Below are 14,483 nucleotides of genomic sequence, written 5' to 3'. Positions count from 1 at the left end.
TGGACTAAATGGACAGTGCACCTCTCTATCTGAAGCCTAGCAAGGGAGGTACATGGATCCCACTATAATTTAAAATGAAAAGTAAGGGAGGAGGCTCTACTAAACTGGGCAGCTTTAGATACAGTACCAGGCACGTAGGAGGATTTACACTTCTGAGCCATGGAAGCAGAAATTGACTTTTCCAGATTTAGCTAATATTCAGAAAGGGAATCTAGCACCTGCCTTCCAGATTTGAACACCCTCAAAATTCAGGAGCGCTCAAGCTCAATTTGGGCAGCTGTTACTTCATTTCTCCCAAATCAAATATACTGATCCACTGTAACTTGCTGTAGAAAAAGTAGAATAAATTGAGCAAGAAATGCTTCCCAGTGGTTATTAGGACTGGAATTGCTATTTTCAACAGCCATTGCTTTTTTGTTTTTTAAGTTTTAGTTTTGTTTGTTTAAAAGGAAGACAGTGATAGTGCATTGGCAAATTCCCCATAGAAACAAAGAATGGAACAAAAGAATAATAAAGGCACCTCAACTTTTCCTCATTTATGTAGGACAGTCTTATAATATGTATCCAGATATCCTCCAATCACACAAGCTGAAAACTGTTCCACTTTACTACAGTTCTGTACCATATGGGAACCAATCCTGTCTGTGTTCTGTGCACATCCAAAATTCCTGCTGAATGACCCACCCTGGGAGCAAGTTACCAGTGACCCAGGGCTGGGGCGGCAGGGGGTGTGGGTGGGGGGGGAGGTGGAGAGCCCAGGGCTGGGGTGGGGGGCAGCCAAAAATTTTTTTGCTTGGGGCAGCAAAAAACCTAGAGCTGGCCCTGCCTGGAAACTCCTAATCTGAGCCTAAAACCAGAAACTACAATAAATATTTATCAGATGGATTCATCAGCAAAAGCATTAATCATTTACACCACTCAAAATGCATATGTTTGGCAGTCTAGGTAAAAAGGAAAAGTGTAGGTGTTAACTTGGAGTCAGATCCTAGGAGGTGCTGATTTTAGTGAGAGCTGGCGACCCTCAGCACCTCACATGACTGGACCACTGGATATCTACCTAACAAGAAAAAGTGTTTTTGATAGAACTTACCACCTGTAGAAGAGCCAGGTAACCAGCACCAACGTTATCAAAGTTGACTTTAACTTTTGTCCAGTAAAAATTGCCTGTCACGTTATAGAGTATGCACTCGCTCATGTTATTAATAACTTTAGAGTCTAAAGGCATATCTCCTGCTGTCTTGTTAATGCATTTTCCAAACTTTCCTGCAAACAGGTTCACTCCCATGATGCTAAAAATGAGCCAGAAAATGAGGCAGACGAGCAGAACGTTCATGATGGAAGGGATGGCGCCTAACAGGGCATTCACAACCACCTTAAGTAAGTGAAAAAAAAGAAAAAACATACAATTACTGCAGGCCTTCACATGAACACATCCCTAAGAAGCTGTTTTGTACACTAAAGTAACTGGGCCAAACCTCAGCTGATGTAAACTGGATTAAAACTAGCTGAAGATCTGGCCCATTATTTTGAAAAATTTAAGAACACTTAAGACTTCTTTTTTGTACCTTAAAAAATAATGTATCAGTATCTCACCCATACAACCAGTTAGCAACCAATTGTTGTTCATAACAGGGCAAGGTAGCAGTACCTCTCAGGATTCTCCCTGCTTCATATTCGACCCTATGTTTAGTGATGTGTTAAGCGTATAATCAGAGGTCAGTGGGGCACAAAAAATATTCTCACAATGGTTAAGGGACCAGGAGAAAGGAAGAGAAGCTTCTTTCTAAGCAGCAAAGTATCTAAATCTCTTTCTGAACTCAGGCCCCCTGCACAATACATGAAATTTTAACCCTAACTATGAAAGGTATCAATTATCTGAGTAGTAATTGATCCAGTGGTATCTCATCTGTCAAAGATATCATTGTTTGGAAGCCATTATTACTGTGAGAAAGTGGAGTCACTGAAATTCTTGGAGCAGGGCAGCTATGGAGGATATCTGACCGCCAATATGGAGGATCTACTGTTACAATTTAATTCCTTACCTTACTACTCCTATCTCTACAGTGTGTAGCATTAAAACAGCCAACACACCCTGATTTAATATATATATGACTCACATTATCCCACTCGATACTATACCAAACTCTGTATAATTCTGTTTTCTGCAGAGACCCATCGGCTCCAGGCAGGATTAGTGTGCAAACCCATATATACAACTACACATACAAATATTGTATAAGAAAGGACCCAGTCACTTAAGGTACTTATAAACAATTGGCATAGGAACAAAAGTCAATGCTTGCAATATAGATCTGAACCAATGCAAATAGAATATACAATATGCATTCTATAATCCCCAGAAAAATTCAGCAATATCAACATGCACGCCAAAATATAAGGCTAATATAACAACCACCTTATATATATATATGTTATTCAGCATTCTAAACCACCATCCAAAATGTAAAAGCCTTTGATGCATGCTAAGCATAACATGAAAGACATTTTCCCAAGAAAAATCTTTGTCACAAAATGTATTTTTTCACACTATATTAATGGCTTGTACAGTTTTTACATATCCACAGCTACGCTAGGTGCTGCCACTACTTTGCAGGACCAATGCAAAGTAAACTGGCAGACTTTCTACAGATTCCAGACTTTACTATATGAATTTGTCTCCTTGTTTATTTCATGCTTTCAAGATTAGAATCTGATATGCAGACACTAAGCCTTTCCCCTTCTCAGTTTACATTTCTGAAACTGAGACAAAGTGATATCGATCTGCAAAAATTAAATTTTATTAAATTGTGAATCTGGTTATGGAAAATGTCAGTTGTTTTCTATCATATTAGTGCCCAATTTTCTGACAAGCCAATAATATCAAATTCATTTCACCATTACTTTTGTGGTTCTGGAAAGGATAAAAGAGCACAGTAAAATGATTTTACACATTTAGAACAGGCAGTTTATTCTGGTACACTGAAGAAAATACACAATTACTAGGGCTGTTAAGCAATTAAAAAATTAATCGCGATTAATCGCATTGTTAATAATAGAATACCATTTATTTAAATATTTTTGGATGTTTTCTACATTTTCAAATATATTGATTTCAATTACAACACAGAATACAAAATGTACAGGGCTCATTTTATATTTATTTTTGATTACAAGTATTTGCACTGTAAAAAAACAAAAGTAGCAGCATTTTTCAATTCACCTACAAGTACAAGTACTGTAGTGCAATCTCTTTATCATGAAAGTTGAACTTACAAATGTAGAATTATTTACAAAAAAACTGCATTCAAAAATAAAACAATGTAAAATTGTAGAGCCTGCAAGTCCACTCAGTCCTACTTCTTGTTCAGCCAATCGCTCAGACAAATACGTTTGTTTACATTTGCAGGCAATAATGCTGCCCGCTTCTTGTTTACAATGTCACCTGAAAGTGAGAACAGGTGTTCTCATGGCACTGTTGTAGCCAGCATCGCAAGATATTTACATGCCAGATGCGCTAAAGATTCATATGTCCCTTCATGCTTTAACCACCATTCCAGGGGACATGCGTCCATGCTGATGACGGGTTCTACTCGATAACAATCCAAAGCAGTGCGGACCGATGCATGTTCATTTTCATTATCTGAGTCAGATACCACCAGCAGAAGGTTGATTTTCCTTTTTGGTGGTTCAGGTTCTGTGGTTTTTGCATCGTAATGATGCTCTTTTAAGACTTCTGAAAGCATGCTGCACACCCTCATCCCTCTCAGATTTTGGAAGGCACTTCAGATTTTTAAACCTTGGGTCGAGTGCTGTAGCTATCTTTAGAAATCTCACATTGGTACCTTCTTTGCGTTTTGTCAAATCTGCAGTGAAAGTGTTCTTAAAATGAACAACATGTGCTGGGTCATCAGCCGAGACTGCTATAACATGAAATATATGGCAGAATGTGGGTAAAACAGAGCTGGGGACATACAATTTCCCCCCAAGGAGTTCAGTCACAAATTTAATTAATACATTTTTTTAACGAGCATCATCAGTATGGAAGCATGTCCTCTGGAATGGTGGCTGAAGCATGAAGGAGCATACGAATGTTTAGCATATCTGGCATGTAAATACCTTGCAATGCCAGCTACAAAAGTGCCATGCAAATGCCTGTTCTCACTTTCTGGTGACATTGTAAATAAGAAGACGGCAGCATTATCTCCTGTAAATGTAAACAAACTTGTTTGTCTTAGCGATTGGCTGAACAAGAAGTAGGACTGAGTGCACTTGTAGGCTCTGAAGTTTTACATTGTTTTGTTTTTGAGTGCAGTTATGTAACAAAAAAAAATTTACATTTGTAAGTTGCACTTTCATGATAAAGAGATTGCACTACAGTACTTGTATGTGGTGAACTGAAGAATACTATTTCTTTTGTTTATCATTTTACAGTGCAAATATTTGTAATAAAAAATAATATACACTTTGATTTCAATTGCAATGCAGAATACAATATATATGAAAATGTAGAAAAACATCCAAAATATTTAATAAATTTCAATTGGTATTTTATTGTTTAACAGTGTGATTAAAATTGTGATTAATCGCGATTAATTTTTTTAATCACAATTAATTTTTTTGAGTTAATCGTGTGAGTTAACTGCGATTAATCGACAGCCCTAACAATTACATAACTCTTTCAAGTCCTGGAACTATATTTTGCACATTTCTGAAAGGAGCAAATTTTTTGCAAGACCGACTACCTATTTTTGCCATATGCAGACTTTTTACAACTACTGTCCCTTTTGCTAATTTTATCTTTCACTTTTAGATTTAGTGCATTCTTAACTTTATAGTTTTAACCCAATTTTTATTTTGTAAACCAAGATGCAAAATAATTTACAAAGCAAATGATCATTGGAATACTGCCCAAATAGATATCTTAATAATTTTCATTTGCTCTTTAATGTGATGTTTTTGTTCAATGTCCAACCATGCTGGCCCCAAACTACTGCAATTACACTATGTGTGACAGAGACAAAAACATTATGGCTGTTAGAGATAGAGAGATTACAGTGCAAATGATCATGCATAGGAACAGAACACAATCTTGCAAGTTAGACAATACAAACGATGGTCATGCATGCATCCTCCTTTTTTCCTTGTGCTGAATTATGTTCAGTGGAGTGTAGATAACAAAATATGACACAAGACTTGAAGCAAATCATGTAACACTTCTTTGAATGAATTATTAATGAAGGGCCTAATTCTCCTCTGACTTATACTGATTTTACACCAACATAATGCCACTTGTTTAAAAGGAGCTACTCCTAATTTACATCAGTGCAAGTAACAGCTGATTAAGGACTTGAATATGTAAACAGACGAAACTATTAAGAATTTATGTTAAAGTTGAGACGCAAACATTGCAAAACTAAGGACCAAATTTCTGTTATGTCTAGAAATAACATATACAGTACAGTCATCTATAAGAGATGATTTTATAACACTGCATTCCCATTACTATCTTATTGGCCATGCTCGAAACCTCCTTCCCCATAACTTCTGTTGGGGGTAGCGTTTTGCCACCCAATGCCCTACTTGGCATCTGGAGGTGCTCTAAATCAGGAGTTCTCAAACTTAATTGCACTGCAACCCCCTTCTGACAATAAAAATTACTACACAACCCCAGGAGAGGGGACCAAAGCCTGAGCCCACCTGAGCCCCACTGCCCCAGGTTGGGAGAGGAGCCCAAGGGCTTCAGCCCCAGGCAGAGGGCCTGTAACCTGAGTCCCAACACACAGGGACGAAACCCTCAGGCTTCGGCTTCGGGTGGTGGGGCTCCGGCTTTGGCTTCAGCTCTGGGCCCCAGGAAGTCTAAGCCAGCTCTGGCGACCCCATTAAAATGGGGTTCTGAACCACAGTTTGAGAACCACTGCTCTAAATCTTCAACATTTCCTTTCACCGATTCATAATGGGGCAGATCCTCAGTTTGCGTAAATTGTCATCGCTCCACTGACTTCATGGACAATTACACCAGCTGATGATCTGCCCAATAGATGTTAAGGCTTGAGAGGACCATTGTGAACATTTAGTCTGATCTTCTGTATATTACTGGCCATAGAAAAGGTCACCCAGTAATTCCGACATCAAGCCCATACCTTTTGGTTGATCTAGGGTCATATCTTTTAGCAAGGCATCCAATCTCGATTTAAAGATTTCAAGTGATGCAGAAGCCACCACACTGTTAGGTAAATTGTCCCAATGTTTAATTATTCTCAGTGTTAGAAATGTGTGCCTTATTTCTACTTTGAATTTGATGAGTTTGAGCTTCTATCCACTGAATCTCATTATGCCTTTGTCTGATAGATTGATAGCCCTCTGCTATTAGAACTCTTCTCCCCATGTCAGTACTTATAGACTGTGATCAAGTCACCTTTTAAACCTTCTTCTGGATAAGCTAAATAGATTGAACTTCTTAACTCCCTCCCTGTAAGGCAGATTTTTCAGACCTTGAATCATTCTTGTAGTTCTTTTCCAACCCTTGCCAATTTTTCAATGTCCCTTTTTAAATGTGGATGCCAGAATGTCAGTATTTCAGTAATGGCTTCACTTATGCTCTATTAAAAGGTAATATCACCTCCCTACTCCTACTTGATATTCCCTTGCTTATCTTCAGAGAATCACATTAGCTCTGTTAGCCATCACATCACATGGGAAGCTCATGTTCAGTGGATTATTCACTATGACCCCTAAGCCCTTCTCAGCCTCTGTTTTTCAGGATACAGTTCCCCATAGTACGAGGGTGCCCTATTTTCTTTGTTCCTAGATGTATGCAGTATTTGGCTGTATTAAAATGAATGTTGTTCAAGTGAGCCCAGTTTCCCATTTGATTGCTCTGTATAGTTGATCTATCCTTAACATTATTGACCACTATATTAATTTTTGTACCATAAGCAAGCTTTACCAGCAATGATTTTATATTTTCTTCCAGGTCATTGATAATGATATTGAATAGATTTGGGTCAAGAACAGATCCCTGAGACCACACTAGAAACATTACATCACTGGATAACAATTGCCCATTTACAATTACTTTTTGAGATCTATCAGTCAGACAGTTTTTGTCAGCAGGGTTTGGCAGCTGTGCATGCACCATTAGGCTACCCCTAGGCACCAGCCGAAGGCTCTGCTGCAGTTTCCCTGTGGGAGGCCGCCTCCACAGGGTTTCTCTTTGGATAGCCGGAAAGTAGTTCTCTCCTAACTTCTAGAACCCTCTGTTGGGCTGGTGCAAGCTGAGGATTTCTTCTGCCTGCACTGAAACTCAGCCCATTGCCAGACAGGAAGAAATGGGATGTGGAGGGCATGGGGCCTGGCCACTCTGAAGTCTAGTCATGACAGGTCCGTTTGCCATGCAATCTTGGAGCCCTTGTGTGGGTGGGACCCTGCAGACACCATCCCTCCAAACCTACCAATGCCTCTAATTCACTGGCCCCAAATCACCTGTCTACCTCTCTATCTTTTAGTCAGGACCAATTGACTTCAAAACCTAGGCACAATATAGTTTAGTGAAGCACCCTATGAGAATTTTCTTGCTTACACCTTAGTTCTGCAAAGTACTTTGAGCTCCTTAACTGAAGGCACTACACAAACACAAACTATTATTATCTCCTTACTCTATGTGTTTGCGTCTCAACATTAACATTATTTAATATCTCTCTCCTCTGGTAATTTTCCTTGTGCATTCTGGAGCATATGAGTTCCTAATAATGAAAGGTCTTACTGTCCCTAGCCATGGTAAGTATGGTTAGACATGCTAAAAATATAATAATTTGATTTTCCAGTGGAACGTATTCTCAATGATACTTTATCATAGTTTACAAGCTAATTCAGTACCTCTAATAGCTCAGAAAAAGGAGGCACAAAGACTGTACACATTCCAACTATACCTACGGGGTAGGGAGGACAAGAACTTTGTGTCAGAAAACCTAGGATACCCCTGAATATGGGCATTTTAGGAACAGCATTTCTGGGACTGATGTAATAGAAAATGGTCTTCTCCTGCAGGTTTACAGCAAACCAACTTCTTCTCCAGCTCTCAGTAAACATCCCACCCAACCTTCCTTCAGTGTTTCTCTACTCTCTCAGTTTTTCAGCCTCTCAAATGCCCTATACTTTGGACTTGGACTACACACAGAAGTTGCTAGGTTTAACAACCATTTAGTTAAACCGATACAAACTCATGTATGGATATTCTTATAATACTTTAAAACTGGCTATATGGGTTTTGATTGAGCTTGTATATTTACCAACTTAAGCTAAACCAATGTAAGTCAGGTCTAAATCAATTTAAGATGTCCACGCACAAATCACACCTTTAGCTAAACTGGTGCAACTATGCGTCTAGATCAGATCTTTGTCCCTCTCAGTTGCACCATATTTCCTGCTAGGGCTCCTGAATGTGGTAAAGCAATGTGGCCTGTAGTAGGTGAAGCTGGGTATACGGCACAACCCACACTTAATAAAAATATGGGGCCAGATCCTCAGCTGGTGTAAACAGAAGTAGTTCTATTAACTTTAGTAGAGCTGCACTAGCTGGGGATCTGGCTGCTTAAGCCTATGGACTGTTTTGTGTGTGAATACTCTTTAAAACATGATATTGTTTGGGTTCACTAAGAAGAATGCAGTGTTTTGAACCAAAACAGTTCAAATTTGGATGCCCCACACTGCTCCACCAATGTACTTAACTACTTATAGGGTTAGCTCAATTTCTAGGCTCATTCAGTCCTCCGGCTGTCTTACTATGGCATGATTATGATATGGAAACTGGACCACTAGGACTTCAGCTGAAACCACCAACTTGTTGCACATGGACTGTATAGACTTTTGATTGCTAGTGACTTACATTGAATTTGAACTTGCGATCTAGAGGCAAAAGACGCCATATTCCAAATTGATTTTATTATTAACACCTTACCATTTTCCTTGACATAGTTTAGGGATTTGGTGTCTCCAGATAGGACAGATGTAATTTTATATATATCAGAATCAGAAATCTTGGAAGTGGTGCTTAAGTTGGTACCTTATATACTCCCAAATGTTACAGGTTGTGCCATACAGAGATTTGTTTTGTTTTGCCTTGTGATCTACAGTATTAGTGGTACCTTTGACTGGTACAGAATGCAGCTATCGTCATTTGATAGTCATGCATGATAAAAATAGTTTAAAGAACAAAGCCCAACTCCAGATACTTAAACATACTTGCTATGCTAATCAAGCACAAATAAATATGTATGATGCTAGTGGATACATCCATACATTCAAGAAAATGCAAATGGGAGAGGATAGACATGCAAGATAGAACAATGAACACAAGTCACATGCTTACAATGCTAATCCTGGCATTCTATATTAAAATTCAAATACTTTAGAGGAAAGTTTTTGTGAATTTGCTCATTTGTTTTCTATACATAGTGTGCCTCTAATGTTCATTTTCTTTATTAGTGAAAAAGTCCTCAACAACTTTGTGATTGATTCTAATTTTAATAAAATTTGGAGGCAGGAGCAAACCTGTAGCAAAATTATTTTCCCTGATGTGCCTCATAATTAAAGAGACAATTGTTAGCCAGATGTTACCTCAGCCAAAAAGTTGTTTTTAAAACATAGTATGACAAGTTATGCAGCGGGATTAGCTTATCATGAAATCCACCAGAGAGTAAAAGCTGCAGCTATACTAATGCAATCAATACAATGGAGGTGGTTTTTTTTCCCACACAGCATTATCATTCATTTCCTTTGCAGTCATAATGAAAACAAAACCAAAGAAATATGGCCCTTTTACATGCTTGATGTTCACACAGATGGGCTTCGATGGTTGCTTTGTTTACTCTTACCCTCATCCCTTCAAATCGTGACAATGCTCTTAATGGTCTCAAAGCTCGGAGAGTCCTAAGGGATTTAATAGGACCCATTTCGGAGTATCCAAGTGAGTTAGCTATGAGGCTTATTAAAGAGACCTGAATGGAGACATAAAGCAAAAGTCCAAACTATTAGCACAATCCTACCATTTTACTTCTCTTCTGCCTTTCCTTCCTGAAAAGAAAAAACCTGTTAGTGGGACAGTGACGAAATACCCTAAATGGAAGATATCGAATTAGATCAATGCAGAAAGAAAAGAAGTTTTAACATCCAGATATATACACAATTCTTTCCATGATGCCTTCAGAATATAAAGCCTTTGTTCCAATTTAATGTAAACTCATAGAAATAGAGTCTATTTCCTTCTAGCGAAGCACACAGGTGCCTAGTAATGTCAACAGGACCTTTTTGGTCAGAAAAAGGGGAGATTACAATTACAAAAATACTATTCTGTGGCGGCAACATTTTATTTAGTTTACAGCTGACAGAGGTGTGTGTGTATCTATCATTAGAAGTATTATTAAATCATGTAAATGCTACAATTTAGTGCTCTCCCAATGAATCACTTTAAGATCCTGCAAGAGCCAATGATTTATTAAAACGGTAGAAGATTTTAAGATTGCCATGGTCAACTGAATTATCAATCCTAAATACTGATTTAAAAAAAATCTCCCCTTAATCTGCCACTGGATCTGAGTTTATTATGGACTCTTTAAAAGAATTATGTATATAATTTGTGTGACTCTTTCCATTGTCACCGTTATCTGGATCCCCACACAGCACCTAAAAGAGAAGATTCTATGTTATTTTCCTGTAAGGAAAGTTAGAAGGTGCTCAGCATTAAAAGTGCTCATACTTGATAGACACTAAAATATACCCTTACCCTTATGCTCTCAAATCTGGATAGGGCTCGGAGAGGCCGCAATGCCCTCAGTGTTCTGAGAGATTTCATAGCGCCCAGCTGGTCATAGTCAAGAGTTGTTGCTATCAGGCAAACAACTGAAATCTGTGCAGATTGAATGGAATTTGAGATTACTGGTCAGATGAACAAACACGAAGTAAATGGGTTTTACAGCCACAGATGATATTCACAGCCTGAATTCTTACTGACTGGGGAGTGAAAAAGGAAGCTACTCCCATACACTGTAAGCATCTCTCTGACTTTCAACAGGAAAATACACAGATTAATTTTTGTTCCATCTTTACAACCTTTTCTATTGCCAGGAATTGAGAACTGACTGACTACCTTAATATGTGCATTGCTCACCTTGACAAATCCTTCGTTCCTGTCTATCTAAGGTACTTATATGGCCCCCATTACTGTAATATCTGAGTGCTTTCCAGTCTTGAATGTGTTTATCTTCACCACCCCCCTGTAATGGAGGGAAATGCCATTACCCCCATTTTACAGAGGGGACCAGAAACACATCATGCAGGAGGTCTATGATGGAGCAGGAAATTGAACCCATATCGTCTAAGTCCCAGGCTAGCATCCTAACCCCTGGGCCATCCCTACTCCTATAAGCTTAGACATTTGAATACACAAGGCTGAGCAGACAGTAATCATCTCTAAACATCTTTGTACAATGCACTCAACGTTTTAATTTTTTATAAATTAATGGTTCTATTGCACCTTTTAGACACAGCCAGCAGTCGGGTAGCAGCTCCTGGAGTCAATAGTGCCAGGGGCAGACACAATGGGTCAGATTCGCAGCTGGCATAAATCAGCACAGCTGCACTGGAAGAAGCATTGGTGTACAGCACCGAGCACTAGCCACTGATACACACTTTAACACGGTGCAATAGACAAACTCACCTCACTGATTCAGCTCCCGTGGCTGGAGTGGAAGGAAGACGGATAATAAATGCTTCTGTACCATGGTGATAAGCATGGTATAAAAGCTTAATAGGTAGACAGATCAGACATAGGCTAGGTTTAAGTAGATAATTTTTATAGGTTCCATATATTAATTAGTCATATTTTTCTCTCCCTTTCTAAGGCTTGCTCACTTGGAATTAATGATTAACTATGGCAGCCTGGCTTTTACAGGTGGAGGGCCTATGAAAAATAGTATTACTAAAACATGTAAAACTCTCTATAACATTTCTGAATTGAATTAGAATTAGTGTGGTATAAAGCTTTTACTGACACTCATTTGGGATGCTCTGTGTAGCCTGGTATTCTCTTCACCAGGGGTAGGCAACCTATGGCACGTGTGCCGAAGGCGGCACGCGAGCTGATTTTCAGTGGCACTCACACTGCCTGGGTCCTGGCCACTGCTCCGGGGGGCTCTGCATTTTAATTTAATTTTAAATGAAGCTTCTTAAACATTTAAAAAACCATATTTACTTTACATACAATAGTTTAGTTATATATTATAGACTTATAGAAAGAGACCTTCTAAAAACGTTAAAATGTATTACTGGCACGCGAAACCTTAAATTAGAGTGAATAAATGAAGACTCGGCACACCACTTCTGAAAGGTTGCTGACCCCTGGTCTTCACCATTCATTATTAATGTAGCCAACCAAAACTGGGGTTGCTGAAACCTTTATAAGCACAGTGCACTACATCACCAAGTAGTCTCTCATTTTCACGCTCTCTCATGCTCATGTGTAGCACTGTAAATGTTCATTTAATATTCGTTTGCCTTTCACTCTGAGTTTCTTGAAATTTGTGGTGAAAATCTGGACCTTGATATTGCATTAACATGGAGTCAAATTCTGCTGTCCTTATTCACTCCACCCATTGACTTCAATGGGAATGTTGCCCAACTAAGGAGAAAGGATTGTAGGATTCAGCCCATAGTACTGGGCACATGTGCTGCGTGCATATATAAAATAGCTTTTCAATTGCTGACTCACAACACTGTATCACGATTGGCATTACTGAGGTATTCCCTGTATACTAAGGACTCCACTACAGCATAGATACACAGCCCTGTGAGGTGTACTGCCCCAGTAGGAATTTCAGAAGGTGTCTGGACATATTTCTACTCCTACCTCCTTTGAAAAATTTAATACTGATAATGTGTCCATCGCAAGCTTTATGCAAGGTTTTTTTTTTTTTGTCCAGTTAGATGGGAGAAAAGGGGTGTTGCTCCTTTAAGAATTTCTTACAATGGGTGGGAAGAAAGGGGAATGTTTACAGGGATGGACAGGAAGGGCAGGAAGCAGTTGTTCCCAGGTCAGGAGAAAGTAACTGCACTGCCCTTCCTGCTGATTGGAAGAGTGGGAGGATATTTATACCCCATGCAACCCTGCAGAGGCCCTCTTTATGAGGATCAAGGTGGCAGCATACACCCACCCTGAATATAGCAAAAGGCCCGGATTCCCCCTTGACCTGATATGGACATAATGCTAGTTGCTCTTTTCCTTGGTGGGTGGGGGAGGACTGGGAAGGAATTTTTCCCTCACTGACAGATTGACCAAGGTCTGTGTGTGTGTGGGGGGGGTTCACCTTCCCAACAGCTGGTTTGAGACCCAGTGGGGTGGAGTAAGAGGGTTAGGTTATAATGTTGCAACTTACTACATAAAACTTGTTGTGGATGTCCAGTGCAGGTACTCAATATGGGAGTAATTCAGGGATCGGATAACACGGATTGGAAAAGGCTTGGAAGGAAATCATTCCTTAAGGGAGCTGAGTAAAGGGGTTTTGGGGCCCTTACATCTCGTACAAGGGAAGCGACCCCCCCCTCCTTTTCCTAGCACCCTTTAAAGGAGTCGAGGAAGAGGGTTGGGGCTCCTACATCTGGTACTACATCCTACATCTCCTACTCCTTCCTGTACAAATTGTTGCCAGGTACTCCCAGATATTTTAAGCAAATAAAGTTGCAGCCTAATTAAACCACACCTGGTGCCTCCTTTCTTTTGTCTGGCATAGCCAGACCATGGCACTAGTCCTGCAGAGTCCTTGAGCTCCCTTTCCACAGTTGTTTGCCTGTGGGGGAGGTGAACGAAAAAGAGAACTGTGTGCATTATTATGAATAGGTTGAGAGATGATATGGAAAACAGAAACTAAATGACCAACGCACTTGCTAAAAGTTCAGCTCTTTCATTTTTAAAAAAAATGCATTTTTACAACAAAAGGATTAAAATGCAGTGCAACTACAATCCTTTCCCTTTGTGATCTTTACCCAGAATGAGTTAAAGGCAAAACTTTTGAAAGGTTTTCAGGTCTCCCGCACAATCGGGGGCACCATTGGGCGGGGGCAAGGGAGGGATTTAGCCCCCCCCCCCCGAGTTTTGTAGGGGAGATCTACTCACCCTAGCTCCCGACTGAGCTCTTAACTGCAACAGCTTGAATGTGATATGTGGAGTTCAGAAGCTGTGAGCAGCGCAGCCTTTGGGGCAGGGAGTTTGTTTATAAATAGAGGCAGGGTGATTAAGATAACAAAAGGCTTGTCATTAAAGTAAATTAATTATCCTGAAAGCACTGCCAGGCACTTCAGTTAAAAGATAGGAAACAAAGGGTAGGAATAAAAGGTGAGAATGGAGAGAGGTACACCTCTACCCCGATATAATGCCTGATATAAGACGAATTCGGATATAACACGGTAAAGCAGTGCTCGGGGGGGGGGGGGGG

The 14,483-nt window shown here is 39.6% G+C and overlaps 1 protein-coding gene across 1 annotated transcript in view; it reads right to left on the bottom strand.

Moving 5' to 3' along the window:
• The window catches only part of LOC112108022 (sodium channel protein type 5 subunit alpha), a 263,352-nt gene that overhangs the window by 23,498 nt on the left and 225,371 nt on the right, over window positions 1–14,483 (bottom strand). Inside the window, exons 20-21 of the mRNA XM_026652176.2 lie at window positions 9,873–9,995; window positions 1,091–1,372 (exon numbers count right to left, since the gene is read on the bottom strand). Coding sequence (XP_026507961.1) covers window positions 1,091–1,372; window positions 9,873–9,995 — 405 coding nt within the window. The remainder of the gene's footprint in view (window positions 1–1,090; window positions 1,373–9,872; window positions 9,996–14,483) is intronic.

The sequence above is a fragment of the Terrapene carolina genome, unplaced genomic scaffold (genome assembly GCF_002925995.2).
Source record: "Terrapene carolina triunguis isolate 2854851 unplaced genomic scaffold, T_m_triunguis-2.0 Scaffold111, whole genome shotgun sequence".
Lineage (NCBI taxonomy): Eukaryota > Metazoa > Chordata > Testudines > Emydidae > Terrapene > Terrapene triunguis.
Note: the sequence above shows the minus strand (reverse complement) of the source record. Positions and strands in the feature narration are given on the sequence as shown.